General features: G+C 36.4%; 3 protein-coding genes across 7 annotated transcripts; 2 read left to right on the top strand and 1 right to left on the bottom strand.

The window, feature by feature from the left end:
* Positions 1-1054: 1054 nt before the first annotated feature.
* LOC128018668 (mitogen-activated protein kinase 14A) lies at positions 1055-11656 on the top strand. Of its 2 annotated transcripts, XM_052604339.1 has the most exons (13): positions 1055-1220; positions 1318-1494; positions 3196-3325; positions 4007-4065; positions 5559-5670; positions 5808-5837; positions 6322-6369; positions 6478-6592; positions 6926-6997; positions 8467-8546; positions 9380-9458; positions 9846-10019; positions 10633-11656. In XM_052604339.1, the coding sequence occupies exons 2-13, from the start codon at positions 1376-1378 to the stop codon at positions 10698-10700; spliced, it is 1086 nt and encodes a 361-aa protein (XP_052460299.1). In that variant the 5' UTR covers positions 1055-1220; positions 1318-1375; the 3' UTR covers positions 10701-11656. The 2 variants fall into 2 exon arrangements, with proteins under 2 accessions (XP_052460299.1, XP_052460298.1); XM_052604338.1 differs by lacking the exon at positions 8467-8546 and adding an exon at positions 7727-7806 and having other exon boundaries at positions 1068-1494.
* Positions 11657-11997: 341 nt separating this feature from the next.
* On the top strand, positions 11998-24457 carry LOC128018667 (SRSF protein kinase 1). 4 transcript variants are annotated; one of them, XM_052604334.1, is made up of 16 exons: positions 11998-12076; positions 12780-12834; positions 14167-14297; positions 14827-14935; positions 15048-15135; positions 15263-15350; positions 15627-15733; positions 16434-16599; positions 16794-16819; positions 17268-17484; positions 17633-17980; positions 18257-18357; positions 18800-18907; positions 19041-19110; positions 21019-21111; positions 23339-24457. In XM_052604334.1, exons 1-16 carry the CDS (start codon positions 12064-12066, stop codon positions 23521-23523), a joined length of 1905 nt encoding a protein of 634 aa, XP_052460294.1. In that variant the 5' UTR covers positions 11998-12063; the 3' UTR covers positions 23524-24457. The 4 variants fall into 4 exon arrangements, with proteins under 4 accessions (XP_052460294.1, XP_052460297.1, XP_052460295.1 ...); XM_052604333.1 differs by lacking the exon at positions 11998-12076 and adding an exon at positions 12391-12528; XM_052604337.1 differs by lacking the exons at positions 21019-21111; positions 23339-24457 and adding an exon at positions 20454-20983 and having other exon boundaries at positions 12064-12076.
* A 311-nt stretch (positions 24458-24768) lies between these two features.
* On the bottom strand, positions 24769-26154 carry lhfpl5b (LHFPL tetraspan subfamily member 5b). The gene is made up of 3 exons (XM_052603500.1): positions 25737-26154; positions 25048-25284; positions 24769-24779 (listed from the first exon to the last, which is right to left on the bottom strand). The coding sequence occupies exons 1-3, from the start codon at positions 26152-26154 to the stop codon at positions 24769-24771; spliced, it is 666 nt and encodes a 221-aa protein (XP_052459460.1).
* Positions 26155-26674: the final 520 nt, after the last annotated feature.

The raw sequence follows: 26674 nt of genomic DNA, 5'->3' as shown, positions 1-26674 counted from the left end.
GTATTTATTTTGAATGTTACTGTTGTTAACCAAAATATTTATTTAAATTGTATTATTAAATATTAAAATTAACATTAAAAACACAGAAAGTGATATCCATTGAAATGTGTGTAGGATCTGAATGGGTAAAAAGGGATTTGGATATTGCACTGTTGTTCGGTATGGAAGACATTTAAATGACAGTACCAAATAAATAAAAAATTAAACAACAACAGAACTGCGACATTTGTTTTTAGCACTGCCATGCCGTCACACAGCATCCAGAATTCAGATTTATATTCTCTTAGGCCTGGATTTCTTTGCATTTCACACATTCCTTGAGCATGCTTAGATATTATTACATCCCAATGTGAAAGTGTCCTGGTTTCTGTAGTGACAGACAACACACTGCTAATGAGCTTTCATGGCTCTTAACTTTACAATTAAACATATCTTGTTTAGTTTTTTCTTGTTTTTCTTTACTCCCTGACAGGAAACCAGCCCATCTTCCAGCTCTATCAACCTCTTCCTCTGAGAAGATCCAGGTCTGCAGTCATGCAGGGTAAGGCCCACTGTGATGGGTAACACTTGTGATGTTCATTTACAAAGAATAATTATTATGCTATTTTGCTGACTTTTAAGTGCTAAGTCAAACCATTTTTCCTTCACAGATTTACTGAAGAAAAACGTAGCCTGACCTTTATAACCCAGATGCCAATGGCAAATATGACCTCTGACCCCTTCTGCCAGTCCTTAAGAGCACCTAACTGTAAAACTTTTTGTATAGTAGGTTCAATCTGCATGTTTCATTTATGCAGTAATGAGCATTCTGTAGCTCATTACTGCATTCTGTAGCTATATTTATATATCTTTTTTCATCATGATTCTATAATAAAATATTATTATACATTAAAGTTAAGTAAAATTCAAACCACCCAAAACGTTTAGGGTGGTATAAATATTGAATTCAGAGACTTGCATTAAACGTTGCATAAAGCTTTGCAGTACATCAGCAATCTCTGTGTTGCCTCCTGTGTAATGTGTAAATGTGTTGCAGGGGGCGCGCTTGGGAACTCGCATAGGTTTTTTTTTTTTTTTTTTGCGGTGACTTTCATTTGTAGCAGGGAGAGACGCAGACGGGATAGTGCTCGAAACCACCGCGACCCGGAACCGAGCAACTTCTCAGTCAATCACATTTCAAGAATATCCGCCGCTGGCTGGCATGAACTAAACTCATCGAGGTGATTCGTTCTTTAGTACCCGCGTGCGTCGACTTTATCGGTCGTTTACTTTCCATTTTTGATTGTTGCACGACAACTCAACCACCTTGAATCACAGGCAGGCAAACCAGGGAAAGCAGAAGTCTCAACTCGCCTCGGGCGCTCGTTCTGCAGGCATGTCGCAGAAAGAAAGACCTACTTTCCATCGACAGGAGGTCAACAAGACAATATGGGAGGTCCCTGTGCGATATCAGAATTTGTCTCCCGTCGGCTCTGGTGCATACGGAACTGTTTGGTAAATATTTATCTGTTGTTTCGATGGCGGAACGATGTGTCCCATTCATTCTTACGGGCCCGTACAGCATTGCACTGCGTTAGCAAACTTGCTAACAAGACCAAAGTCCGTAGTTTGTTATGCAAGAGGGATTACTAGTTATAAAAAGCGGGTTAAAAGTGCTTATATTGTTGCAAAGTGTTCTATCGTGTCTAATTTACGCTTTCTAAACATTTAAAGCCGCGTATGTTGCTATAAAGCCAGATCGCGTGCACGCACGCACGCACGTATGCCACTTTAGTTGCAAGGTGATGAATCTTTGCGGTGGATATGCAATAAGATACACGGGTTTAAATTGTAACTAGCGATTCAAATAAGATATGAACGCGATGTCCTACAAAGTTGTTTATTATTTATGAAACAGAACACACTTTTTTTTATTCGCCCTACTTCGTGGCGTAGTGTGGTCTTAATGCGGACATCTGTCGGGGTCTGTCCTGAATGAGGTCACCCCACAGATGATGCATCATGCCTGTGTCCCAGAACAGAAGGCAGCTGCCGTTTGATGCGCAAAATTGCTGTCTTTGTAGGAAACTCGAGAGCTTTTGAAACGCAGCCAGAGCTGCTTGTAATTTCAAGACCGATGTCAGTGGGTCCTAGAACTTAATTTTGTCGTTTGCTTGTCGTTACACCCAGGACTGGGTTTATCTTTTTGTTATCTTAATCTCGTGATTAATTCCTCTGGAATGCGCGTTTGGTTAATTTAGCTGCAATGAGGAAGTTTGTTGATGGTTTTGTGCTGATGTTTATTTATTTATTTATTTTGTAATGGCCCTCTGCAAACACATTTTCTATGCAATGTCACGCAATGTTTTCAGGGTATCAGCCTGATTTCTGTATTAAAGAGGAAATATGTTTTTCTGAGGACATGTGACCTTGTTTTAACCAGTCATGTTTGTGCACATTGAGATACTTCTTTGGTTTCTTCCTTTAACTCAAAACAAGCCTTATCCCACTCTTTAATGTTTGCAAATGATTTTCAGAAGGGTCTCTGTGATATTAAACAGACAGGTGTTTGAAGGCCAGGCTCATTTTCTAAATTACTCCTACTCCGGGCAGACAGGTTGTTTATGCACCAAAGTGACTGTTGGAAGTTGCGAATGCTAGGCAACCATGCTATCTAGATTATATTTCATGGGCTCCCTTATTGTGTCAGGCTAATTGAATATTTGATGAACAGATTGCACAGGGTTTGAAGTGCCGGGCTCGTCTCTCAGCTCATGCAGTGCATTCAAAAAAGGGAAGCACTGAGATTTTCTTTAAAAAGATCTATTAGCTAGCTCTCAGTCAAGTTATACATGTACAATATCCTATGGTTCTTAAAAGGTTGTATCATGACCCTCACTGTTTGGACTACTGCAAAGCTTGTATCGGTCATTCTGTGACAAATTCTTAAACAATTAGTAGTTTGTGATTGGTTGCAATAGGTACTTTTTACTGTTTAGTTCCTTCTATAAACCTTGGTAGTTATTTCCACGAGGAAGTGAGAATCTGGTGGGTTTTTGTTTCGGTCTGAAATGTATGGCAAGTTAAATAAGTGCCTTTTATGTTGACTTTTACTTCCAACTGTCTTTAACTTTGTGTGGTCTTGTTGTAGCATGTTGGAGTTTCAGTTGTGCAACAAAGTGAAGTGTGACAACATGATTGAATCGTGTGTTTCAGCTCTGCATATGATGAAAAGACAGGATTGAAGGTTGCCGTGAAGAAGCTGTCAAGGCCATTTCAATCAATCATCCATGCCAAGCGGACCTACAGGGAATTGCGACTACTAAAGCATATGAAACATGAGAATGTGAGTTTGGATCAAAGGGATTATCAACCTGACAAGTCTAATATGCAGAGGAGCGGATGGTAATCCCAATTGTTAAAAGGCTTAGTTCATCCAAATATTATAATATGGCTTCTAACCTTATTAAGGTCTATGGGGCAACATGATGACCATGAGTGAATAAGGCGACCTAGAATATCTAAATTAATAAGATGTTAACAAGTTACTGCACAAAAAAAAAAAAAATAAAATTCTGTTGAGTCCCCCAACATTATTCAGAATAAAAAAATTATTGTTGGAAATTATACAATAGAATAGGCCAATAATAGGATGTTTACAGTAAATAGCAGTGATGTGCAATTGGAAATGTGGGTTATTATACCCTTAAATCAAGCCCTGTCACTGAGCTATTGTTTGCTCAAGGGATTCTAGAACATAATATTTCTCGCTGTATCCTTGAAAACTGCAGCAAATTTTGAACCGCTCTCCTCTGTTATTCGATTTAGCCATTATTCTCTCTGTAAGAATGAAACCCGTATTAAAACATAGCAATTACTTTCTTATTTGAAATGGTTTATTCGGGGAATTCTATAACTGCCCAATACTAGATTTCCCTTTGAGGTTATGTAAGGAAATCTTAATGCAAGACTGTACACGCTGTACTAAATGTTTCTGATTTGTGTTCTTTGCACATTATGCTTGCAGGTGATCGGCCTGCTGGATGTTTTCACGCCCGCCACCAGCCTGGAGGAGTTTAATGATGTGTGAGTCCATAAATGCTGTGTTTTTGAACGGTCTGTTTACAATCCTGAATGAATGTGGGAAAAAAAAAATGCATCACCGTTTTCATGAAAATGTTATGCAGCATGACAGTTTTCAGCATTGATAATAATACTAAATGTTTCTTAAGCACCAAATCAGCATAGTAGAATGTGACGCTGAAGACTGGAGTAATGACTGTAAATGAATAGACCGTAATGATTTCACAGTAATATTGTTTCACTGGATTTTTGATCAAATGATAAATGTAGCCTTGATGAGTGACTTTCAAAGAAGTCTTACCGACCCCAAACTTTTGAATGGTAGTATACATTCTTAAATAAGAAAAAGAAAGTGTTTGTCTGGCAACTGAAGGTGCGTCACTCCCACCACATCAGACAGCTGTGTTTATTACAATTAGAGTGATTTGGTTTTGATGTGCCATCACCCGTCCTTTAGTACAGCTTTAATATAATCACTCCTGTGTGTTCAGCGCTAATTTCTCATACAATAAACGGATTAATGCATTATTTATATTGTGCCATTTGTTACATGACTAGAAGCATGTATTCGGGCTCTTGTGGTTTTATGGAGCTTCAGGTTTCCACAGTGACAGCTTTTTGTGCTGCCTGGCTCCAGCCTAGCAGCCGTGGGATAGTGGGGAATGCTAAGGACACAGCCAGGTTATAAAACCAGATGCTGTGGTGACTTTACATCGATTCAACTGCCAAAAATAAACCTGACGAAGGGCATTCGCACTTTGTCTTCGCAAGTAGAAGAGATGTATGTTTGTTTACTGGCTCTAATCTGTTTCTCCCCAAATCTTTGTGGGGGTTGGATGTATTTGTTGATTATCTCTAATGCAGAGTGTGCTTGTTGGGTGGAGAGTGTTTCTGGGATTAAGTAGGGTTTATTTTAAGCTCTGCTGTGTGTGTCACCACAGTTGCTCGGTTTGACCTGTAGCTCCACCTTCCTGCTAAGAGTCAGTGCTTATTTAGACTCCGTTTGTTACCATTGAGGCGTTCGTTTAATAGGTTGAAGATTATAATGATTATTATGTGACTGAATATACTGTGAGCGGCTGGTCAGGTTCAATGGTCAGTACGGTTTCAAATCAGCAAAATCAAGGAAATCATCCTTCAAGAATAATTCAGTTTGGTACTCTAGAGACATTTTCTATTAGGATCAAGGTTCAAAAGAACTTCTATTGTAACAATGTAAATGTCTTTACTACTATCAATTATTTGCGCTCAGTCTAATGCATCCTTTATTTAAACAAAAAATCTTACTGACATGCAAGCATAAATATCTTGATGTTGACAGTAGTCAGCAGTTCCTCCATGGCCAAAGTTTAAGTTGTTGTTTCACTTTAGAGCACAGTCAACCGTCAAAGCAGAAACAAGATTAATGGATTTTTATCAAAACAGAATTAAATGTTCCATACATTTCAGGCTATGCCGTCACTCCCAATACCAGGTTAAATATTCTTGTTCTGCAGGTACCTGGTGACTCATCTAATGGGTGCTGACCTCAATAACATTGTGAAGTGTCAGAAGCTGACTGATGATCATGTTCAGTTCCTTATTTACCAGATCCTGCGAGGGCTGAAGGTGAAACTACCCTTTTTCAATTCTGTAACGATCACAAACAGAAATCTCTTAAGTCTGATATAAAAAAGACTTACTCTGGAATTTGATTCTCTCAAATAGCCTAACTCTTTATTTTTCCTTTTATTTTATTTTACCAGTACATCCATTCGGCTGACATAATTCACAGGGTAAGTATATATTCAGGCTTATGAGAAATGGCCTGCAGACTTTTTGTCCCCTCAGAAAAGTGTGTGTTGCCCCGTGGAGCCAATTCTCCCTGGCATCACCATGTTGTATGTTCAGGCCTGTTGTTGTGCAAAGACTAAAGCTAGAAATTAGTTCTAGAAAAGAATGAAAAAAAAAAAAAAGTTCCACAAAAGTCACATTGGTAATGTGAAAGTAGTCCATCTTGAAAAGAGTTTGCATTACAGCTCACATAACTTATTTTTGTTTTAAACTGTTCATGTTTGAGTTCATATCGCTTTAAAAAATAAGCATTTTTATTTGTTTTTATGATCTTGAATACATTTTTAGTTTAAAAGTGTAAATTTAAGTGCAAGATGTTACATCTATATATATTAAATTCATAAATAGCTGCAAATATTTCTTTAAAACTGTTTGTTGTAGCAGTATAAAGAAACTGATAAGTAATATTAACTAATTGTTTCCCAGGACTTGAAACCCAGTAACCTGGCAGTAAATGAAGACTGTGAACTTAAAGTATGTCATTTTCTTTTGTTTTATAGATGTTATACTTTTGCTTATAATGTGGTTACTCAATAAATTCTGTAAATAATAATGACAGTTTTTCTCTTTGTTGTATCTCAGATCCTTGACTTTGGTCTGGCTCGACACACAGATGATGAGATGACAGGGTATGTGGCCACAAGGTGGTACCGTGCTCCAGAGATCATGCTTAACTGGATGCACTACAACATGACAGGTAACAATTTTTAAATCATATTAATGTTGAAAACATGAGTTTTTTTTTGCAACAGTGTTAATGTCTTTACGGTCACTTTTGAGTTAATTCATTGTTCTGAATAAACCTATTAAACTCTTTATTCTTATTGACCCCAAATGTTGGAATGGTAGCATAGGTAAAACAACTACCAAACAAGCTGACTAGCCCATGATAATCAGCCAAAGGTTGGATTGTTACTGCTGATCCATGCCATTTTTACAGCCCTCTGTGACAAGACAGCTGGGTCGGGACATGAGAGAGGGAACATGTGCTTGCTGCCTCCACTAATTTTGTTTCTTGATTTCTTTTCAGTGGACATTTGGTCAGTGGGCTGCATCATGGCTGAGCTGTTGACAGGCAGGACTCTGTTCCCTGGCACAGATCGTATCCTTTTCCTCTCATTTCCCCTTCACTGCCTTGCAAAACACTCTTTATAAATTGCACCATGGCTCCAAGCCAGAAAATGCCTGATTTTTAAGTGCGTATTTGCTCTCATTTTGATTTAAACGTATACAAATTATGTATGTTTTTTTTAATACCACATTACAGTTTATTATTTATTTTTCTCCTCTTTCTCTGTCCTTGCAGCATGTATTTCTGCTATGGCAGAAGCTGGCAGGTCTGTCTGCCTCTTGTCTTAAACTGAACTTTTGTCCCTTTGCTTAAGCCCTGCCTTCAAGCTGCCCCACAAGACGCAACAGTGATTTGAAGAATATTTCATCCATCATTATGAGAATGCAATAAACTGCCCCGCAGGAAATGACATCTATTTCTCTCTTTCTCACTCCTAATTTCCTGACAAATGTTTTCAGGTTTCAGCTCTTGCTGTGTTTTCTCCCCTGGCTTTGCACATTTGACACTCTGTATCTTGAATGACTGCCACTCTAAATACATCTGGCTCCACAACCCATGGAACAGAAATACTTTCCAAATATTTTCCTCCTCTCACCTGTGCAACTACTTCTGACTTGCTTTTGCTGGCCAGGCTGAAAATATTCAACCCGTGATATTTTTACTAGCTTGCTCGCCTTTCCACAGATGCATTTCCTGCTTCGTTTTTGTGGCCTGTTCCTCGGTGAGCCACAGTAGTTTTCCTTCATCTTATTTTACTAGACATCGATCAGTTGAAGCTTATTATGCTTCTGGTTGGAACTCCAGGACCTGAGCTGTTAATGAAAATATCATCGGAGTCTGTGAGTTTGATATATTTAGGAAGTATGAACTTGCTAAAAATGCTCGTCTGTGTTGATTTTCAAAGTGGAAAATCCATTTTAAGCTGGCAGCTGTCATAGCTTTTATCTCCTCCAGGCTGGATTGGGATTCTTTGAATATTAAGAAAAAAAATTTTTTTTTTTTTTATTTGCTATATATTTTTGTAGTATTATAAATATCTTTACAGTCATTTTTTTTAAATGAATTTAATGAATACAGTTAATGGTGTAAGCTGGATTTTCCAACAGAAAAAAGTGTGTTGATTGTCGCTATTAAAAATAATATTTTTCCAGTGTTCTCTAACTAAACTTTTAGATGAAGGACTGATTTGAAGTTTTGTTTGGGACTGAATCATGACATCTGAACTGAAATTGACATGCCTGATTTTTGTCTTCCAGCTCTGCTCATGTGTTTCTGAACTGATTCTAATCCTTGTCAAAATCTCTTCCTATCCAAAGCATGACATTCCTCTCTGCTGTATATGAACACAATTTGCATGCCAGTTCCTTCTCCCTCTGTGTTAGATCCTGTCTTCCTCCCTAGAGCAGTGGTGAACCACAATATAAAGTCCAGATAACATATGATAAATATGCATTAAACTAAATTTGTTCACCGTGCGCTCCTTGACCCGGCCTTCAAAGATATAAACCAGCTTCAACAGATAATGCGACTTACAGGAACTCCACCTGCCTCTCTAATAAGCAGGATGCCTAGCCATGAGGTGAGCTCGCGGTCGCCCAGCCCTGTTTGCAGAATACCCCTCATGCCCTTTAATGAGCAGACCTCCCTTTGGAAATACAGACTGCATTTAGAAGAATTAAAAAAAAAGTCCTACTAACGTATAACAAAGCAATATCACACAATCAAGAGTGCTTTTGTATGGCCCAAGTAAACACAGCCTTCTGTAATCTCTCCAGTTTCCAGCTCACTGGTGTGAAAAACCCCAGTCTGAGTTTTCCTGAAGTTAGAGAAAATAGTGCTACGCTGACTTCCAAAAAAAATCCACTTACACTGCACAATTTAACATCGAAGACTCAGAAAAGCGGAGTGATACAAATAGCAACACTGGACTGAAAACCCACTCTCACTTCATTAGAACATTTTCAAGTCGGCTTAAAACATTATTTTATGTAGAGAATGTAAGCAAATGTAATAGTGAAAATCGATTGCACCCAATGCAGTTCCACCATCTTCTCCACTTTCTCCTTTTCTCACTGCTTGCTGCTGAGCTGTCGTGAAGTTATTCACTGATCTACGTGAGCTGAAATCACTGTCTGTCATCACCAGCACAACACAGACCTCTGGCTTCTGAAGCTGTTTGTTTGCTGCATTAATCAAATGGCACTGCATGCTAACAGCACAATGTTAGGATTCACAGTGTTCGCAATATATGTGCAAAACACAAGAAGTTTTCATAGTGATCAAGTCATGAATTACCAACAAGATCAATTCTTAATTGTAGTGATAACTTTAAATGAACATAGCTGATACATTGATAGTGACATTATTTGATTAACTCTGGACTGCTCATGATTCAAGTGTCTGTTTCCACAGGCTCGTACTTACATCAACTCCCTTCCTCAGATGCCCAAGAGGAATTTTGCTGAAGTGTTTATCGGGGCTAATCCACAAGGTAAAACTGTCATGTTTTGGCGAGAGAAGACTGCATTTATTTGATCAGAAATACTGTAAGAGCAGTAAAATTATGAAATATGATTGCAATTTAAAAGAATGTATAAACATATTTAAAAAAGATTCCTGTGATTAGCAATGCAATGAATCTTTGATTAACAAAAAGTTCAGAAGAACAGCATTCATTTGAAATAGAAGTATTTTCTAACATTGTAACCTTTCTTTACTGTCACATTTGATAAATGTAATATGTCCTTGCAAAATTTGTAGGATTTTTTTTATGTAGTGCATTTTGTTGATTTTGTAGGTTACTTTAAATATTTTAGAGATATACATTTAATATATATATATATTTAATTTTGCCGAAATACTTGATTCTTTGTTTTAGCTGTGGACCTTCTGGAAATGATGCTGGTTTTGGACACCGATAAGCGCATCACAGCGGCGGAGGCTCTGGCTCACCCATACTTTGCCCAGTACCATGACCCAGATGATGAACCTGAGGCAGAGCCTTTTGACCAGAGCTTTGAGAGCCGAGAGCTTGATATTGAAGAGTGGAAACGTGAGTCAAGGGTTTTTGGTCCGTTTATATACAAATAATGCCAGTCGGCACAAGTTACTAGTGCTTTAAGCAGTTTTAACAGTTCACTGAGTTAGACCAACCCATCCCATCAACAACACACTCTCCCTCCAAAACCACATCCTCCCACCCTGAACCAGTGTTAATTTGATACTAATATATTATTATACTATGATTATAGTCATTAACTATTTAAAAAAAAAAAAACATTACTATTACTAATAGAATTAGGTTTTATTTTTATAGTGATTTTAATTGTAATTATTTTTTTTGTCATTTTGTTCTGTGCTTTTGTAAAAAAAAAAAAAAAAAAAAAAAAAAAAAAATTATATATATATATATATATATATATATATATATATATATATATATATATATATATATATATATATATATATATATATATATATATATATATATATATATATATTAGTTTTAAAAAATATATATATTTATATTAAGGTATTTTTCATTTTATTAATTTCCAGTTAGTAACACATTAACTGTCACTTACTTTTTTGAATATAGACTTGAAGATTTTTTTAATGTATGTTGCAATCATAACCTTTATTGTTTGTTCTCTGTTCCTGCTCAGGTCAGACATATGAAGAGGTGGTCAGTTTTGAGCCTCCAGTCTTTGACGGAGATGAAATGGAATCTTGACCTTTTCTTCTAGATGCCTATCAAAGCAACTGTTGTACTTCTGCAGTAATGCTGTCATTTTGCAGTATTGTAATCAGCCAGTCAGTAGGATGTTTGACTGTTTCTTTTCATATTTTTCATGTTGTCTGCTGGGCCAAACAGAAGGAATAGAAGTCATAGAAAATATTATTTTAAACATTGAATCTCTTCAAAATAACCTGGGGATAATCATATCAACAACTATTTTTTAACCGTTTGTTTTGGTCAGTTCCATGATATTCATATATGACAGTCATGGAAGTCTACTTGTAAATGTAATATCTCCCTGAAATCCGTGGTATTCAGTTGTGCTGTTCTTTCTGTGTATAATGCATCACTTTTGCAATACTTTTAAAATGTTCAGTAAACATTGTTTATTTAGTTTCTGTTAATATATATATATTTTTCCAAACAAACAATGAGCATTGTATTTAACAATTTTACAGTGTTCCTCATTCATCAGATTTCATAAAGATGGAATTTATTGGAGGCTCCTTTGATAGAACTAGGATAAAAAAAATGTAAATTGTTGCATTGGGTATTAGTAATAAATTTAGGCTATTTGTAAATATATTTTTCATAAAGCTTTTGGAATCTGTAGCTGTTTTATTTCTGATCTTTTTCACATTGTTTGTGTACGTTTCATAGGGAGAGATAGTGTGTGTGTGTGTGTGTGTGTGTGTGTGAGTGTGAGTGTGTCCACCAGAGGTTGCTACTTTGAACTGTATTCGTCTGATTCTGCCTCCAGTAGCTCTTTTTAAAACGCTATTACCGGTAACTGAATGTTCAAATATGAAAGCGGAGCAAGATATTTATACTGTTGGAGGTGGTATTTATGAACCTCAAAAGCTGCAACTCTTTTCTTTAGCACCTGACAGAAAACACGGAATCAAACACACCATTGTTTACTGAAAATAAAGGCCGATATTTTTCAGAAACTTCTGCTTCTTTGTTATGATTGTTTATTTTAGGTTGAACAATAGAGTAAGGTCATTATTGACCTTTTATAAGCAATATCTTGGGTCTGAATTTCATTAAAAAAAAAATTATGACCAATGCATATTTAAGAGTTTCTTCGATCTCTAAGAGAGCGTAACCATAATTTACCTGATACTTTTCGTCCCGTGGATTTACCTGTGCTTTGCTTTTGTGTGTTTACCAAAATAATCGTTTGGTAACATTTTTTAATTCGATGTATAATTGCGCAATCACATACATAAAAAAATTACTGTGACGAATTAAAAAAAAAAGACAGTTCTCACCATGAGCGTTCAAGAGTCAAGATGCGCGTGTCCGAGGGGCGCGCATGCGCAGTGCCACCCAAGCCGCTAACTAAGGGGCCAACATGGAGAGAAAAGGTAATCTCTTTCTTGACTTTCTCTGAATAATATTTTCCTTATTTGATGCTATAGCTATTATATATGAGGCAAAGTGACTAACTTGCATTCGGACTCAAACGAGTAGTGTAATATTAAAGCAAAAAGGCGCATTTTTCCTTATATTGGGACGCATGAGCTGGTGTCTTTAGCGTTAGCATTTAACGTTAGCCACTCGGTCTGCAGCTGAAGTGAGATACATTTATTTTCATCACGCCCCCAAGGGCACGTTTTATTTGGTTTGTATAGGCTTTACTTTAAGCGATGTCACATCCCCCTTTTGATTTAAATAGACGTTAATCGTATGAGTAACGTTAGGCGCGTGCACGTATCATGGATGAGAGTTAAAAGCTTCTGTTTTCCTCCTTGCTGTCGTGGAAACTTCAGTCATTTATTTCCTCCAAGCCTCGTTTTGCGTCCATGTTTCTGGCGCTGTAAGAATAAATAAAAAGATTAATGTTATTAAAGAGCCACGTCTGCACTCGTGTAAAGCGTTCAGTTCCTTGTCACAATGTAAACACCCAGCTGTGTATTGTTTATGTGAATTATATAAGATCACTATAACCGGTCTGTGTCTCCCCTGTATTATGGTCGGGCTATGTTTGACTGTCTTTGAGCAACTGAGTTTAAGTGATTTTTATTAATAGTTTCATTGTCATATGCTGGATCTCATTTGTTACACCAGTTCTGGCACTTCAGGCAAGGAAGAAACGGGCCAAAGCCAAGAAGTCGACCAAGAAGTGAGTTTGTCCTTTATTATCTTGTTTTTTCCTGCTAATATTTATCTGGCTGATCATTTGGATTTTTAAAATAAGAATGACACTACACCTAAGAAGGACTGCCTATATATAAACTGCATCGTGCACTGTTAAACATTTAGCTGGGATGTGATTATTGGCCATGAAGATATTGGGAACCATAATTTGGTGTACAATGGTGTCTGTAGACTTAAAAGTATTTATGTATGTCCTGGAAGTTGCAGAGTGGGCTGTTAAATGAAGTGTCACTTTAGACGCCACTGTTTTTGTGTACAGAATGAGTCATGAATGAGATTATTCAATCTTAACTGTTGAACCATGTTCATTTGATAATATTTTGGCTGAATGAAGTCATCGTTTTTGGACTGAACAGTATCGAGTTGCACTTACTTTCACTTCAGTTTTTTTAAAATGATATAACGAGTGTTTTTCTTGCATGGGTTAAACCCTGGTAAGACTTTTTACTCAATAGTGTGTCAACATTGTATTTATTGAAAGAGTTTATGTGGTAGAAAACGAAACGCTGGCGGCTATGTGCACATTGTGTTTCTTGGATTTAGATTCAGTTGACTGATTCAGATGAAGTTTCATTCAGAAGAGTTTTTACAGGTCAATTTTATTTATTTACGAATTCCGAGTATGGGTCACCATACTTGGCTGTAGGTCATGTCACTTTCACTTAATAATAATGGTTCGACATGGGGATTTTGGCATAAAACCTTTTTTTTTTTTTTTTTTTTTTTTTTCCAATCTTCATGTGAGGAACATTTTAATAATCTTAAGAACCATTTTTTTTTACATTGTAAAGAAACTTTTTTTTTGGACGCTTGTTTTTTTTTTAAGAATACAGATTGTTTTAAAGCAGCATAGCAGCAAGTTGTTTCGATCAGGATTCAGCAATTTTACTTATAATTCCAACTTCTGTTTCACCTATAAAGCAATTCTACAAAACATTTTTTATATATATATATATATATATATATATATATATATATATATATATATATATATATATATATATATATATATATATATATATATATATAGCTGCATTATTCATCTCTAAATGTGTTTTTATGTAGTAAAATATAGTCTTTATGTAGGTCCTTTGATTAAAACATCACAGAAATGAAATGAAAACGCATGCTGAAAACACTGTCAGAATGTTTTTACCTTGTAAAAATTAGCATCATAGGGTCTTTTAATGTAAGATGTCTGCTTTATGAGAGCTTAAACTGTAAGAGGGCCTCCCTATATAGACTGTGCTGTAATGCTTGTCCATTGACCTAAATGAAATGTGCTATCATCTCTCAGGCCAGCACATCCTCCACGCGGGGCATCACAACAGCAGCAGCCTCCTACAGAGACCCAGATACAGGAGCCTGATGAGGAAATCCTGGGCTCTGATGATGAAGAGCAAGAAGATCCTAATGACTACTGCAAAGGTTGAAGACAAAGCTCTATACTTTCTTTTTAACAGCAGAAGTTACAGCTTGACAGCAGAAGTTACAGCTTGATCTATAGACGAGACTTAAAATTGCTGAAATGACATGACTAGAGGCGCTTCCTTGTTTCACAGTTGTTGTTGTTTTTTTTTTTGTTTTTTTTCTTGCAAGTATCTGTTGGTGAAACTAAAATTCTTCCTAAAAGTGCATAATTACTGTACACTACAAAAGAAATGAATATTTGGTACTGTAAATACAGGAATGTCATCATCCTCTGCATGTTCCAGATGTGTTTTTTTTTTTTTTTTTTATATATAAAATGGTTGTGATGCTATAATTGTTCACTTTGTTTTATTATTTACTTATTTTTTTTAAATGTCAATAGTCTGATCAAGTTCTAATTTCTAATGTATTTTAAATTGATTGCTCAAAATCGGGCCCTAACCAAATAACCATGAAACCTACCCTTAAAGACAATCGATGAGCTTTCTGATTACAAGCTGAAGGATTGCGGTTCTGCTTTGTTCAGGCGGATATCACCATGTGAAAATAGGGGACCTCTTAAATGGCAAATACCATGTGATCCGGAAGCTGGGATGGGGGCATTTCTCTACTGTGTGGCTGGCCTGGGACATCCAGTAAGAGCTGTGTCATTTTTAATAACATGAGATGCATTATAATGTGCCAAAATCACATATGCATGATCCAGTTTTTCTCTGTTTTTTTTTATTTTTTTCTTCTGATTTGCAGAGGGAAGCGGTTTGTTGCAATGAAGGTAGTTAAGAGTGCAGAGCATTACACTGAAACAGCTGTGGATGAAATAAAGCTACTCAGATCTGTAAGTATGCAAAGAAACGAGAATATGTTTTTTCTTCTTTTCTTCAGGCAAGCATATTTTGGTATATCACTGAACCAGGATGCTTAGTTTTATTTATTTATTTGTCTGGTGTGTTTTTTGTTTTAAGGTCAGAAATACAGACCCTGATGATCCAAACAGAGAGATGGTTGTGCAGTTACTGGATGACTTCAAGGTCTCAGGGGCCAATGGGACTCGTATCCTTGAATGTGAAGAATGTTGTGTATAGCTGTGTGTGTGAGAGACAATGGGTCAAGAAGTCTTCAAGCAGGTGTCTTGTGCTATTTTAAGATACCACAAATTCTTTTACAAGGGCACGTGTGAATGCTGACTTTGAAAGAGTTGTTGCTTTGTAGCGATTTTGCTGAGTGAAGCTGTTCTGATATCATGTTTTTCAGTTAGAAGTTGTACATTTGTTCCTACCAACAGCAGATTCCATTTTAAAACTGTTGGACCTTAACTTGACCTTTCAGATGTCTGCATGGTGTTTGAAGTTCTAGGGCACCACTTGCTTAAATGGATTATCAAGTCCAACTATCAAGGCTTACCTCTGCCCTGTGTCAAGAGCATCATTCGACAGGTAATGCAGCACATCACTGCACAACCAGATCAGTGTTCACATCATTATGGTTGGATTAATTAACTGCTGTCCTGGATTCAGTGGATCAGTTTACAGATCTTGCTTAAAGGGTTTGGTTTAATTGAAAAGTCAGAAGTATCTTTTTGATTTTTTGTTTTTAATTTTTTTTAATCACTAGAACAGACATGTTTGTAAGGGATAATGTGCAGGACTGCCAGATGTTTATTTCTAAGAATTTAATACTTTTATTTAGCAAGGATGCATTTAATTTATCAAAAGTGACATGCTGAAAAAACTATTGCTAAGAATTTGTTCACATTAGAATGAGCATCATGTGACACTAAAGACAACATAACTGTTTTAACTTTATTTTTAATCAAATAAATACAGAATTGGTTAGCATAAGAGACTTCTTAAAAAAAAAAAAAAATGTGCTGGGATTTTTATCTTTTAGAATCGTAAGCAATCAGATTCATTCTTTTCAGATAGCTGTGAATAACCAATAATAATAATGTAATAATTTTGTTGCATTGTTTTAAAAGTACTGTATTCTTAATATTCAGCGTTATATTATGTACCTTTTGGTTTTATGATTTATATGCCTTGTTGTATATTATTTTGTGTTGCCCCAGGATGTTCAGAAAGATGCTAATATATATTTTCTATAGTTGTTTGAATCACTGCATTTTTGAAATCTCAGGTTATTCAAGGTCTGGATTACCTGCACACCAAGTGTCAAATCATCCACACAGACATTAAGCCAGAGAACATTCTCATGAACGTAGATGAGCTGTATATCAGGCGGTTGGCTGCAGAAGCCACTGAGTGGCAGAAAGCAGGCGCTCCCCCTCCATCTGGGTCAGCAGGTACGACAGCTCTGCTCACAGACACACACAGTGAAGCATACTTTTACACTGCTTCAACCAGTTGCAAATAATTGTGTAAACTTTTCCCTTAGTAGTAGTTTTTCACATTCTCTATAGGATATTGTTCTTAAAATTGGTTTACTTTGCAAGCCATCATTGAGTTACAGTGACTTATGATGACATTTATTTTCCAGTGAGCACTGCCCCAGCACCTAAACAGGTACGTTTCATTTCAATTTATTTTTATTGTTTTAATGTCCCAAAGAAAACTATTCAATTATTCTCTTTCTTTCTGTAGTTCCCTGAAAATAATCTTGAATTGCTGCTCCCAATGTTAAGAATGTTCTGGGTTATTTACAACTTAAAATCTTGCCACTGTAATTGTGAAGACTTTTGTAATGATGCAAAGTATTTCCATTTTAAATGTTTATGAAAGAATCCGGAAAAAAACCATCAAGGTTTTCACAAAAATAAAGCAGCACAAATGTTTTCAGTATGTATAGTAATAAATGTTTCTTGAGCAGCAAATTAGCGTATTTTTTTTTGTATCCAAATAAATGCAGCCTTGTTAAGAATGAGTCTTGTTTCATCTTACCAAAAAAAAAAAACTAAATATTTGCATGGTAGTGTGATTTTTATTTGTCATAACCTGGAATTTTCTTCCTCAGGCACCAAAAATGTCAAAAAACAAGAAAAAGAAGCTAAAGAAGAAGCAGAAGCGTCAAGCTGAGCTACTAGAGAAGTGCATTATGGACTTGGAGGAGATGGAGATTGGGCCTGAAGGCAAAGAGGAAGAGGACGATGACCCAGAATCCCCCAAATCCCCCTTCTGTGTCCCACTAAGGCAGGCATCCCTGCAGGACATTGCTAATGAGGACACAATAAGTTAGTTTCTATTTGTATCAGTTATTTTTTTTTATAGTGCTAGAGTTAGAGTTTTTTAGAGTTTGCTTTTATTTACAATTTAAGTACAAAATAGCTGCCATTAACACATCTCCGTTATATTTCTGTTTCTTTACCTCTCACATAATAGTGGAGACCAGAGAGAGACTAACCTCAGATGCTTCACTTGAGCTCAGCTGTAACGGCTGTATGCACTCCAGTCAAACACAGCCTGAGGAGGATGATCAAGGAGACCAGCCACATGGCCAACAGCTACAGGAGGACCACCATAATGCAAACACAGGCCCAGAGGACACCGTTCAAAGCATGTACGAGTACTGTAATGGGGCAGAGTCCCCTGAACTGGACCAGGCTGGCTACAGCAATGGCAATTCAGGCCGAGAGCATCTAGAGGAAGGAGAGATGCCACCTGGAGAGCAAGATCAGCAGAAGACTAGAACCAGAGCCAGGGAACAGAACAAGGATAAGATAAAGAACGGTAAATTTTCTATGGCTTTTTAATTCTTTTAATCTTTTTATTTTATTTATTTATTTTTATATAAATTGCATGATTCTTACATGCTTGTAACAGTGTGTATTAAAAGGGTAGTTCACATAAAAAATGAAGTGTCATTATTTGCTCACGCTCATGTCGTTCCTAATCGGCAATACTGTTATTTTTATGTCAGTACATTGTGAGCTTTTAAATTTTACAATGACAGTTCATAGTAACCACATGTGACTGTTTTTGATTTGCTTTTTCCTCTTCTTTCAGATAAGTTGTCATCTGGAAGCTTATTGATCAACCCACTGGACCCACTTAACGCAGACAAGATCAAGGTCAAGATTGCTGACCTTGGCAATGCCTGCTGGGTGGTAAGAATCTTAATAACCCAATGAAATCCAAATTATAGTCATTTATTTGTTCAAACCGTAAATTAGATTGATTTCTGACAAATTGTGATGCTTTCATTGTATTAAATACTCATTTAAAATAGTAATATTTCACAATATTACTGTTTTTACTGTATTTTTCAACCTTTATGAGCATGAAATTAAATGTTAAATGCATTTAAAGGCATTAAATGTTATTGTATGAAAAAAAAAATGTTTATTTTTTTTAAAATTTTCAAACTTATTTTGAAAACATTAAAACATATTGGCCCCAAACTACTGAACAGTAGTGTACATTTTTTGGGTTGAGTGTGGACTGGTAAATGGAGCACGGACATTTATTAAGAGAGAAAATATAGACAGTTTTTTTTTTTTTATATTAAGTATTCAATATGATGATTTATTTGAATTCTCTGCTCTTCAGCACAAGCACTTTACTGAAGACATTCAGACCCGACAGTACCGCTCTCTGGAGGTGCTGCTGGGATCAGGGTACAGCACACCCGCGGACATATGGAGCACAGCCTGCATGGTGAGAAGCTACACATGGTCCTTCATCAGTTTGTTAATCAGCTTTACTTTTACATAAATCCACAGCTTGGGGGAACAGGTAAATCAATTAGGTAACAGTTAAGACCTGATATTGGATTGCTCTCTCTTTTCAGGCATTTGAATTGGCCACTGGTGATTATTTGTTTGAGCCCCACTCTGGTGAAGATTACTCGAGAGATGAAGGTAATGCAACATTTCTTCCTTCTGCCTGAATTACAAAAATTATGAATATTCCCTCCATTGCATTTACTGAGGAAAGAAGTACAGTAATAATTAATCTGGATAACAGATGCATGTACATGCCTACAGTGAGGGACATAACCATCATTTTATTTATAAACAATTTACTGCAATTGACTGACAATCACATTAATGTCTCACTACAGGCACTATGCAATAGAATTTAAACACCTGCTTAATTATTTATTGTGTGTTGTTTTCTTCTGTCTTATTATGAATTGATATTGCACTGCTTCAAGAGCTGTGATCCTGTGGTTATTTCCCTGCTAACAATCAGAGCCTGTTGTTAAAATGCATGGAGACCCTGTCTCTTCTTTAAACCTCTTCATAATCACTTCCTTCATCTCCACTATTTGCCCTTTTGACCCATGTTTCTTCATTTTTCCTGGTGTTCTATAGTTAGTTGATGCTGTAACTAAATAGACTAAGACAGAAAGATGCGTATTTTGCATGCCTTAGAAATGTATGAGTGTGGGAAGAACTTGTAAACGTAAAACCTAATTTAGTATCCATCTGTCGATCTTAGTTAACAGCTTCTAAGGCATGCTGTCATCTGTGATTGTATTATCTTTGCACTGGAGTGGAAATGCTGTTTAAAAAGACCTTGGTGATTATGTTAGTCATGATCAGAATTAGCATGCTTTGAACCACTAAGTGGATGTTGCTTTTGGTGTAATACACAAAGGCAAAGAGAAACTCCATTCTTACCAAGTGAAATTTCAGATCATTCTATTGATTTCAAATGTTAATAATTTCATGGGGCTCAAAGCATAAAGGCTATAGAGGTTAAGCATTTGGTTGTAAATTGTGCATTGTGATGCTTTCACTTTGTATATATGTGAGGTATTTAGCAGGATTTGGTCAGACCAGAAGTCAAACTGGAGAGAGTAGTAATGATTCATTGAACTCCTGCTTAGAACATACTCTTGTGGTAGACCACATTGCACTTGAATCAGCTGATGTAATTTTCCTAAAACCTTCCAAGTTCAGTCGTGTCAAAGAGAATGGAGTTATTAAATTCTCCTATTGGCATAGAGAACTTTGCCTATAATTTTCATTATTGTATTCCATTGAGCCTTGTAATAAACATAAATAGTCTGACTGGAGACACTGATGTAAGATTCGCTTTTAAACTTGTAATCTGTAATTCTGGCCCTCTGTCATTTGCCTTTTGTCATGTGAGTTTGTCCTTTTTTATTTTTTTAAATACTGTCCTGGTTCTTTCTGCTTTTCCCCATTCCATGATCATTTTCTCTTACTGTCTATCTTCCCTCTCTCTCTCTCAGACCACCTTGCTCTGATTATCGAGCTTTTGGGGAATATCCCCCATCACTATGCTCTGAGTGGGAAATTTTCACAGGAATATTTCAGCCGTAAAGGTACGCCTGTCAGTCAGGAAGAGCCCTGCCCCGAGAGAGCGGTTTGAAGGGGAAGAGAGGAGATCCAGCAGCTCCATTCACAGCACGTTATGATAAAATCTTCTTCAGAAAATGTCCAGTTGTTCACAAAGAGGCTTTTCTTACAAGTTTGAGGTGGCCGTCATAACAATAGATGAACTATTGTAGTTTCAGAGCCACAGAATTGTGGCATGATTCTGAATTAGCTTGAAACTCTATAAGAAGCAGGATAACATCAAAAACACTTCAGCATTACGCAAGTCTAGTTCTTCTTAAAATCTTTCATCTTGATCTCTTATGTGAAAATACGTCTGTGATGGATATGGCTGTGTCTCCTTGCCTTCCTTCTCATCTCTGTTCTCTCAGGATGGGGAATGACTGTATTAACACTGTCTGATCAAGTTGTCCAATTCCCTCCCCCCACCCCCTTGATCCTCTCTGTGTGTGATGGTAGACCACATTGCTTTGGTCATTGAACTGCTGGGAGCCATCCCACGCAAACTCATATTGACCGGAAAATATTCCAAGGAGTTTTTCTCCAAGAAAGGTAATACGGCCCTTATTAATAAATTTTTATACCTAATCATTATGCTTTCACTTCAGATGATTAAATTGCATTGTAAACTTAAATGTTAAATATTCATTGTGTGTCAAATGTTGTTCAGATGTTTGGGGTTGATAACTTTTTTTTTTATGGTTTTGAAGTCTCTTGTGTTCACCAAGGCAGCATTTTTTTATTTGTATTATGTTTCAATATGTTATTTATTCCTGTGATGGCAAAGGAACTTTAGTAACTTTTATTATCTGTTGAAAATAGTTGTGCTGCTTAAAATTTTTGTGGAAACCATGAAGGTTCAAAAGAACAACACTTATTTGAAATGGAAATCTTTTCGAACAATGTAAAAGCCTCTTTTGATCAATTTAATGCTACACTGTAAAAAAAAAAAAAAAAGGCAGTGGTTGCCAGCTGTGGTTGCCAGAATTATAATGTAAAAAATATGGTAACACCATTGTAGGTTTAACAGTTTTACCTTAAATTTACAGTTTAATACCCTAATTTTACTGATATAATGTTAATATACCAACTTATTGAAGTACTGAAATCTGTTTTGTACCTTTTGTAATACACTGGTAACCACCAAAAGCAAGTGGTGATGAGAAAGTCACTGATGAAACAAAGCCCATCACAAGCAGCTTTTAAATATTTAGATACAAAGAAGGTGCACAGTGTCATTAACTGAAATATGCAATAAACATTAATTTAACAACATTATATGTAAAATACAACCCTTAATAAACATGACAGAAAAAAAATAAGAAGAAACATGGTTATTTCAAAGAAAAAACTCAAATTTGAAATGCTACGCAGAGAATTCTGGGAACGTAAGTTTACGTTTTTTCCCCGTACATTTTACAGGAAATTACTGTTAAATATTTAACAGGTTTGTACTGTAGAATTTAGTTTTTTTACCATTAAACTCAGTCATTCTCTACATTGTAGTTTGCTGAATAAATAACTGTTTAAAAAAAAAATAATACTGACCTCAAACTTTGAATGGCAGTGTATCTCTAATCATTTCAAAGCAAAGCCTCAAGGATAGATGTTTTGGATTTTTATTTTTTATTTTACAGTTAACATGAAATCAGAATTTAGAATTTATTGGACATTTCTGTCCACAATTTACCAGTGTACATTATCCCAAAAAATTGTCTTTGTATAAAAACAATTTTTTCTTTTGAATATACTTTTGCTCTGTATTGTACCACATTATTATTTAAAAATTAAGTTTAATGTTGATTTTATGTGGTTTTGTGGGGGAAAATGTTAATGCCAGAGTGTAGGGATGCTCCAATCGATCTGTCGGGAGAACTGTATCTGCCAATAATCACATTTTATGACTTAATCCGTACTCCCTAAACTTGGCCGATCTCATGAAACGATCGAAATTTGATAACGTCTACATGTGAGGACGTACATGATGGGTGGGGACATAAATGATTTGGCGCCGCGACCACGTCATCGCCGGCGCGGAATAAGGGCTTGAATTTCATTGAGGGATTCTGTTAATTCCCCCAGCTTCCGTGCTTGTAAGGCAAAAAATCCCACAAATATTTCAGCGTGAAATACACTCAAGACAGATGACGGAATGTATAATATTCACAACCTTTTGAGTCTTCCAAATTGAAACATTCAATGCTCCATTCAATACTGTGTGAGACCCCTTCCTGTGAGCTCACAGCCAAAGCGCACCTACATAGAACCGCAGCTTAGAGTGTGTGACTATAAAATGATGTTGTGTTGTGCCTTATTGTGCGTAAATGGCCAAATACATACAAAATTGTCAAAATGACCATCTTGATGAGTATTCATGTTAAAAAGTCGATTTATACAAAACTCTGTCAGTCGGTAGACTATTACGTGAATGTAAACAATTGAGAAACAACTTGTTTTAACAGTAAGAGTCGTGCATGAGGTCTCAAAGACAGCGACCTAAATAAACCTGCTGCTGTATGTCATTGTTTATTAATACATTGAAGACTCTAACCATTGTTATTTTAGCGTTAAATAGATTCAGTTTCTGTGGTATTTCTGTACCTGATCTGTATCGGCCGATCACCATGATTAGAAATTGGTACTCTGTATCATCTGCAAAAAATTGGAGCAACCCTACCAGAATATTGCAAAAAACATACTGCATGGAATGACAAAATACTGCGAAACAAAATACTGCATGGAATGAGAAGCCTGGTCTCTAAGCGTGTGTCTTCTGTAGGTGACCTGAAGCACATCACTAAACTGAAGCCGTGGGGTTTGCTGGAAGTTCTGATGGATAAATACGAGTGGTCTCGGGAGGAGGCCGAGATCTTCACTGATTTCCTGCTTCCAATGCTGGAGCTGCTGCCAGAGAAAAGAGCCACTGCTGCTGACTGTCTGCGACACCCTTGGCTTGCCCTTTAGTGTCCTCGTGCTGTCACTGCACATACTTCAGGCCCTGAACTCAAGAGACTGCAACAGATCACTTTCCAGTTTATAGAGCATATCGGCATAGTCATTTTTCTTCTGTTAATTTGAGTGATTTCATTTGCTTGGCTGATCAGAGGAATAGTAAACCTGCCTTTTTTTGTTTTGGCAGTTTTCTTTCTTCAGGTTTTTTTGTGAGGGTTACTCCAGCCTTAAGCCCACTGCCGTCCCTCTTATTTTGGTAAAGGATGAAATGTAGACTTAAAAGGCACCTGTTTAGGTATCTGAGATATTTTCTGAGGTCATATAAAATTGCGATGGGCGATCAGTTTTTTTTTTTTTTTATCGCTAATATATGAGATACAGTCCAGTCCTCCTGAGTACCGACCACTCAGGCTCCAGTGCAATGCACAAGAGATCATTTTGTTACTTGTAGTTTTCAGAGTGGAAAAGTAATGGTGGTTTATAAAAGAGAATTGTTTGGTTTACCTTTATGACTGTAGAGTATAAGTTAAGGTTGTTTCTGTTCTGCGTCAAGATTCGCCACACCTCTCTCAGCTGTGTTTATTAATTCAGTAGGTTTTGATCTTGTCTGCCCCAGATTCGATTTTAAAGAGCTGAAATCTTCTCACTCATGGTCAGTACATTTTGTGTACACATGATGCTTCCACATAAAGTAAGTAATTTGTGAAATTTGGGGGGGGGGGCGAAACAAAAAAAAAACATTTATTGTCAGAGTGTGTGTTGTATGTATGATTTATGTGTGCGCGCATGTGCATGCGTGTGTGTCTGTATATATGTGTACCAAAGAGTTTGCCTTGATCTGTATATTACAGCCATGTACAGTTTTTAAAAGAAATCCTACTATTGCATCTAAGCTAAGATTATTTAGCTGGATAGAAGTGTTTTAATAAAGCATTTGGAAGATGGATGCACCTGTTTGTTTGATTTGCTTTTATTAAAAAAAACAAAAAAACAACAACCTTGAAATGATATAAATTGGAGGTAAAAACGGCAGGGTACTTTTCATTGTAATACACACTGATCTTTTGGAAAGATAAAAGTAAAGATTAAAGCAAGATGTTATATTGCTAAGTATGTGCAAAACAATTGATTGTTTCAATAGCTATTTAGTACAGTAAAACTGGGTTTGTCAATCTGGGATTCAGTTTAAAAAAAAAAAAAAAGTTATTTACTATAAATGTCCAGTTCCGTGTCCACTGCAGTTCAGATCTTTTGGATTCAGGCTTTATCTATAAACAAAAGGAGACAACAACACTAAAATTGTGCGTTTAAAAATTCAAGTTACTGCAAACTAAATATAGTCATGAATTATTTAGTAGGATAGATACTTGACATGATTTATGGATAATTATTTTATTATTAATCTAATGATACATTAATAAATTCATCAGCACATTCTGTCCAATTCATAGCCAGTGTAACTTAATGTTCTGCTCTAAATTATGAGTTGTAAATACATTTTAATTATTCTCAAAATCATTCCAATACTTCTCTTACCGTTACCCTCCACCTCGAAGTCATCTGGCAGCAGATTGTCTTGCCGGTTGCCCAGAGTGAAAGCAAGCAGTGCCAGTAACGCTGAGTCCAGGATGCTGATAATGCCTAAAATATAAGCCCAGCGAATGGTGCAGTTCCCCAGCGTGTACTTGTCCGTCCTCTCACCACACATCCGCTTTACCTCCGGGGCATCCCAGCCGTCCGGATAAATCATACAACCCATCACCATCAACACAGCTACAACATCAAGTGCAAAGGTTACGTTTTTCCATAACTTTTCCCTTTAAATGCCTACAATATCCATTTATTTAGATTAGAGGCAGTATTGCATTTTTCACTATAACTTTGTGAGTGATAGATGCACAGTTGATGATGCTTTTAAATGTTGACAGACAGCTGCAGGTTTACTACAGACGGATGCTGTCATGGAATGCACAGATAATGATTAGCATTCAAATATTTTTCATACTGTTTATTATCACTAAAGACCTTTCCCTTTAAGACCGTCCCTCACAGCCTCATGATCAATAGCAAATAAATAAGTACACACATGAATGTCTAACCTTATTCAGGTGTCTACCCTTAGTAAATGTATTCATACAAATGTTTCAAATTTTGTAGTTTCATCTTTTTAAACAGCTTTAATTTTTTACTTATTAACAAGGCTAACTAGTAAACACTTTGCTCACCTGAAGATGTTTGCATCCATGCGCATATCTTGTACACACTTGCAGAGTTGCAGAAGAAGAAAAGACCCAAGCACACAATGGTGCCTACGATAAGGAGCATTGAGGTGCCTACAAAAAACATAGCAGTCCTGAAAGCCCCTGAGGGGATCGAACCAAAATCAAACACGCTTCCTTTGCAGACCAATTCGGAGGTGATGGGGTTGCCAATACAATAGTGAAAAAGCCCAAAGTATCCAGCCTGTGGGGTGTTAACACTATCACCAATCCAGTAGGGCTGAATGAAGACCACCACGGTAATGATGGCGAAGCATATGGTGAAAACAGCCCACAAGACACCGATGGCCCGGGCATTTCTCACATAATTGGTGTGGTAGATTTTGGCAGCCTCTTGGGCTGGAAGCATATTCTCATTCGCCATTATTAAATATACATATATCCAGCGAGATTAGAAGTCTGTAGATATTTTTCAAAGAAAAAAATAAAATAAAAGCTAGTTCAGAATCCAGACAGCTACAGACAGCTCTTATATTATAGCAGTTCAAATAAAATGATTAAATCAGCTTTTCTTCGAAGAAGTCCAAAGGCTAGGGAGATCGTCACCACTGGAATAGTGTCTGAAACAACACTGTTGCCAACAAAGGTGTCAGTTTTTAAATTATTAATGGTAAATTAAGATGAGGAATAAGGTGGCAACAATGACCTGTTAGATGCTGTAATCAGATATGTTTGTTACTTCACAGTAAAAGAACAGCTATTGTGTTGTAGGAACAACACAAACTCTATATATTTGTAAAAAGTTGTAGTCAACACCTCTTACCAAATCTATGTAACACAGCAGATTTTATATATATATATATATATATATATATATATAATATAAAGAATGTCTACCAGAACAAAAAGAAAGAAATAATAAAAGAGGGATCATTGCTAATGAG

Source organism: Carassius gibelio, chromosome A8, assembly GCF_023724105.1.
Source record: "Carassius gibelio isolate Cgi1373 ecotype wild population from Czech Republic chromosome A8, carGib1.2-hapl.c, whole genome shotgun sequence".
NCBI lineage: Eukaryota > Metazoa > Chordata > Actinopteri > Cypriniformes > Cyprinidae > Carassius > Carassius gibelio.
Note: the sequence above shows the minus strand (reverse complement) of the source record. Positions and strands in the feature narration are given on the sequence as shown.

Excerpts from the sequence above, each read along its gene's own strand:
- LOC128018668 (XM_052604339.1), top strand. The coding sequence starts at position 1,376 with ATGTCGCAGAAAGAAAGACCTACTTTCCATCGACAGGAGGTCAACAAG. Across the intron at positions 6,593-6,925 it reads GATGCACTACAACATGACAG|TGGACATTTGGTCAGTGGGC; the intron begins GTAACAATTTTT and ends ATTTCTTTTCAG. Across the intron at positions 6,998-8,466 it reads TCTGTTCCCTGGCACAGATC|ATATAAACCAGCTTCAACAG; the intron begins GTATCCTTTTCC and ends CGGCCTTCAAAG.
- LOC128018667 (XM_052604333.1), top strand. The coding sequence starts at position 12,399 with ATGAGTAACGTTAGGCGCGTGCACGTATCATGGATGAGAGTTAAAAGC. Across the intron at positions 12,529-12,779 it reads GCGTCCATGTTTCTGGCGCT|TTCTGGCACTTCAGGCAAGG; the intron begins GTAAGAATAAAT and ends TTGTTACACCAG. Across the intron at positions 18,358-18,799 it reads TTGGCAATGCCTGCTGGGTG|CACAAGCACTTTACTGAAGA; the intron begins GTAAGAATCTTA and ends TCTGCTCTTCAG.
- lhfpl5b (XM_052603500.1), bottom strand. The coding sequence starts at position 26,154 with ATGGCGAATGAGAATATGCTTCCAGCCCAAGAGGCTGCCAAAATCTAC. Across the intron at positions 25,285-25,736 it reads ATGGATGCAAACATCTTCAG|CTGTGTTGATGGTGATGGGT; the intron begins GTGAGCAAAGTG and ends TTGATGTTGTAG.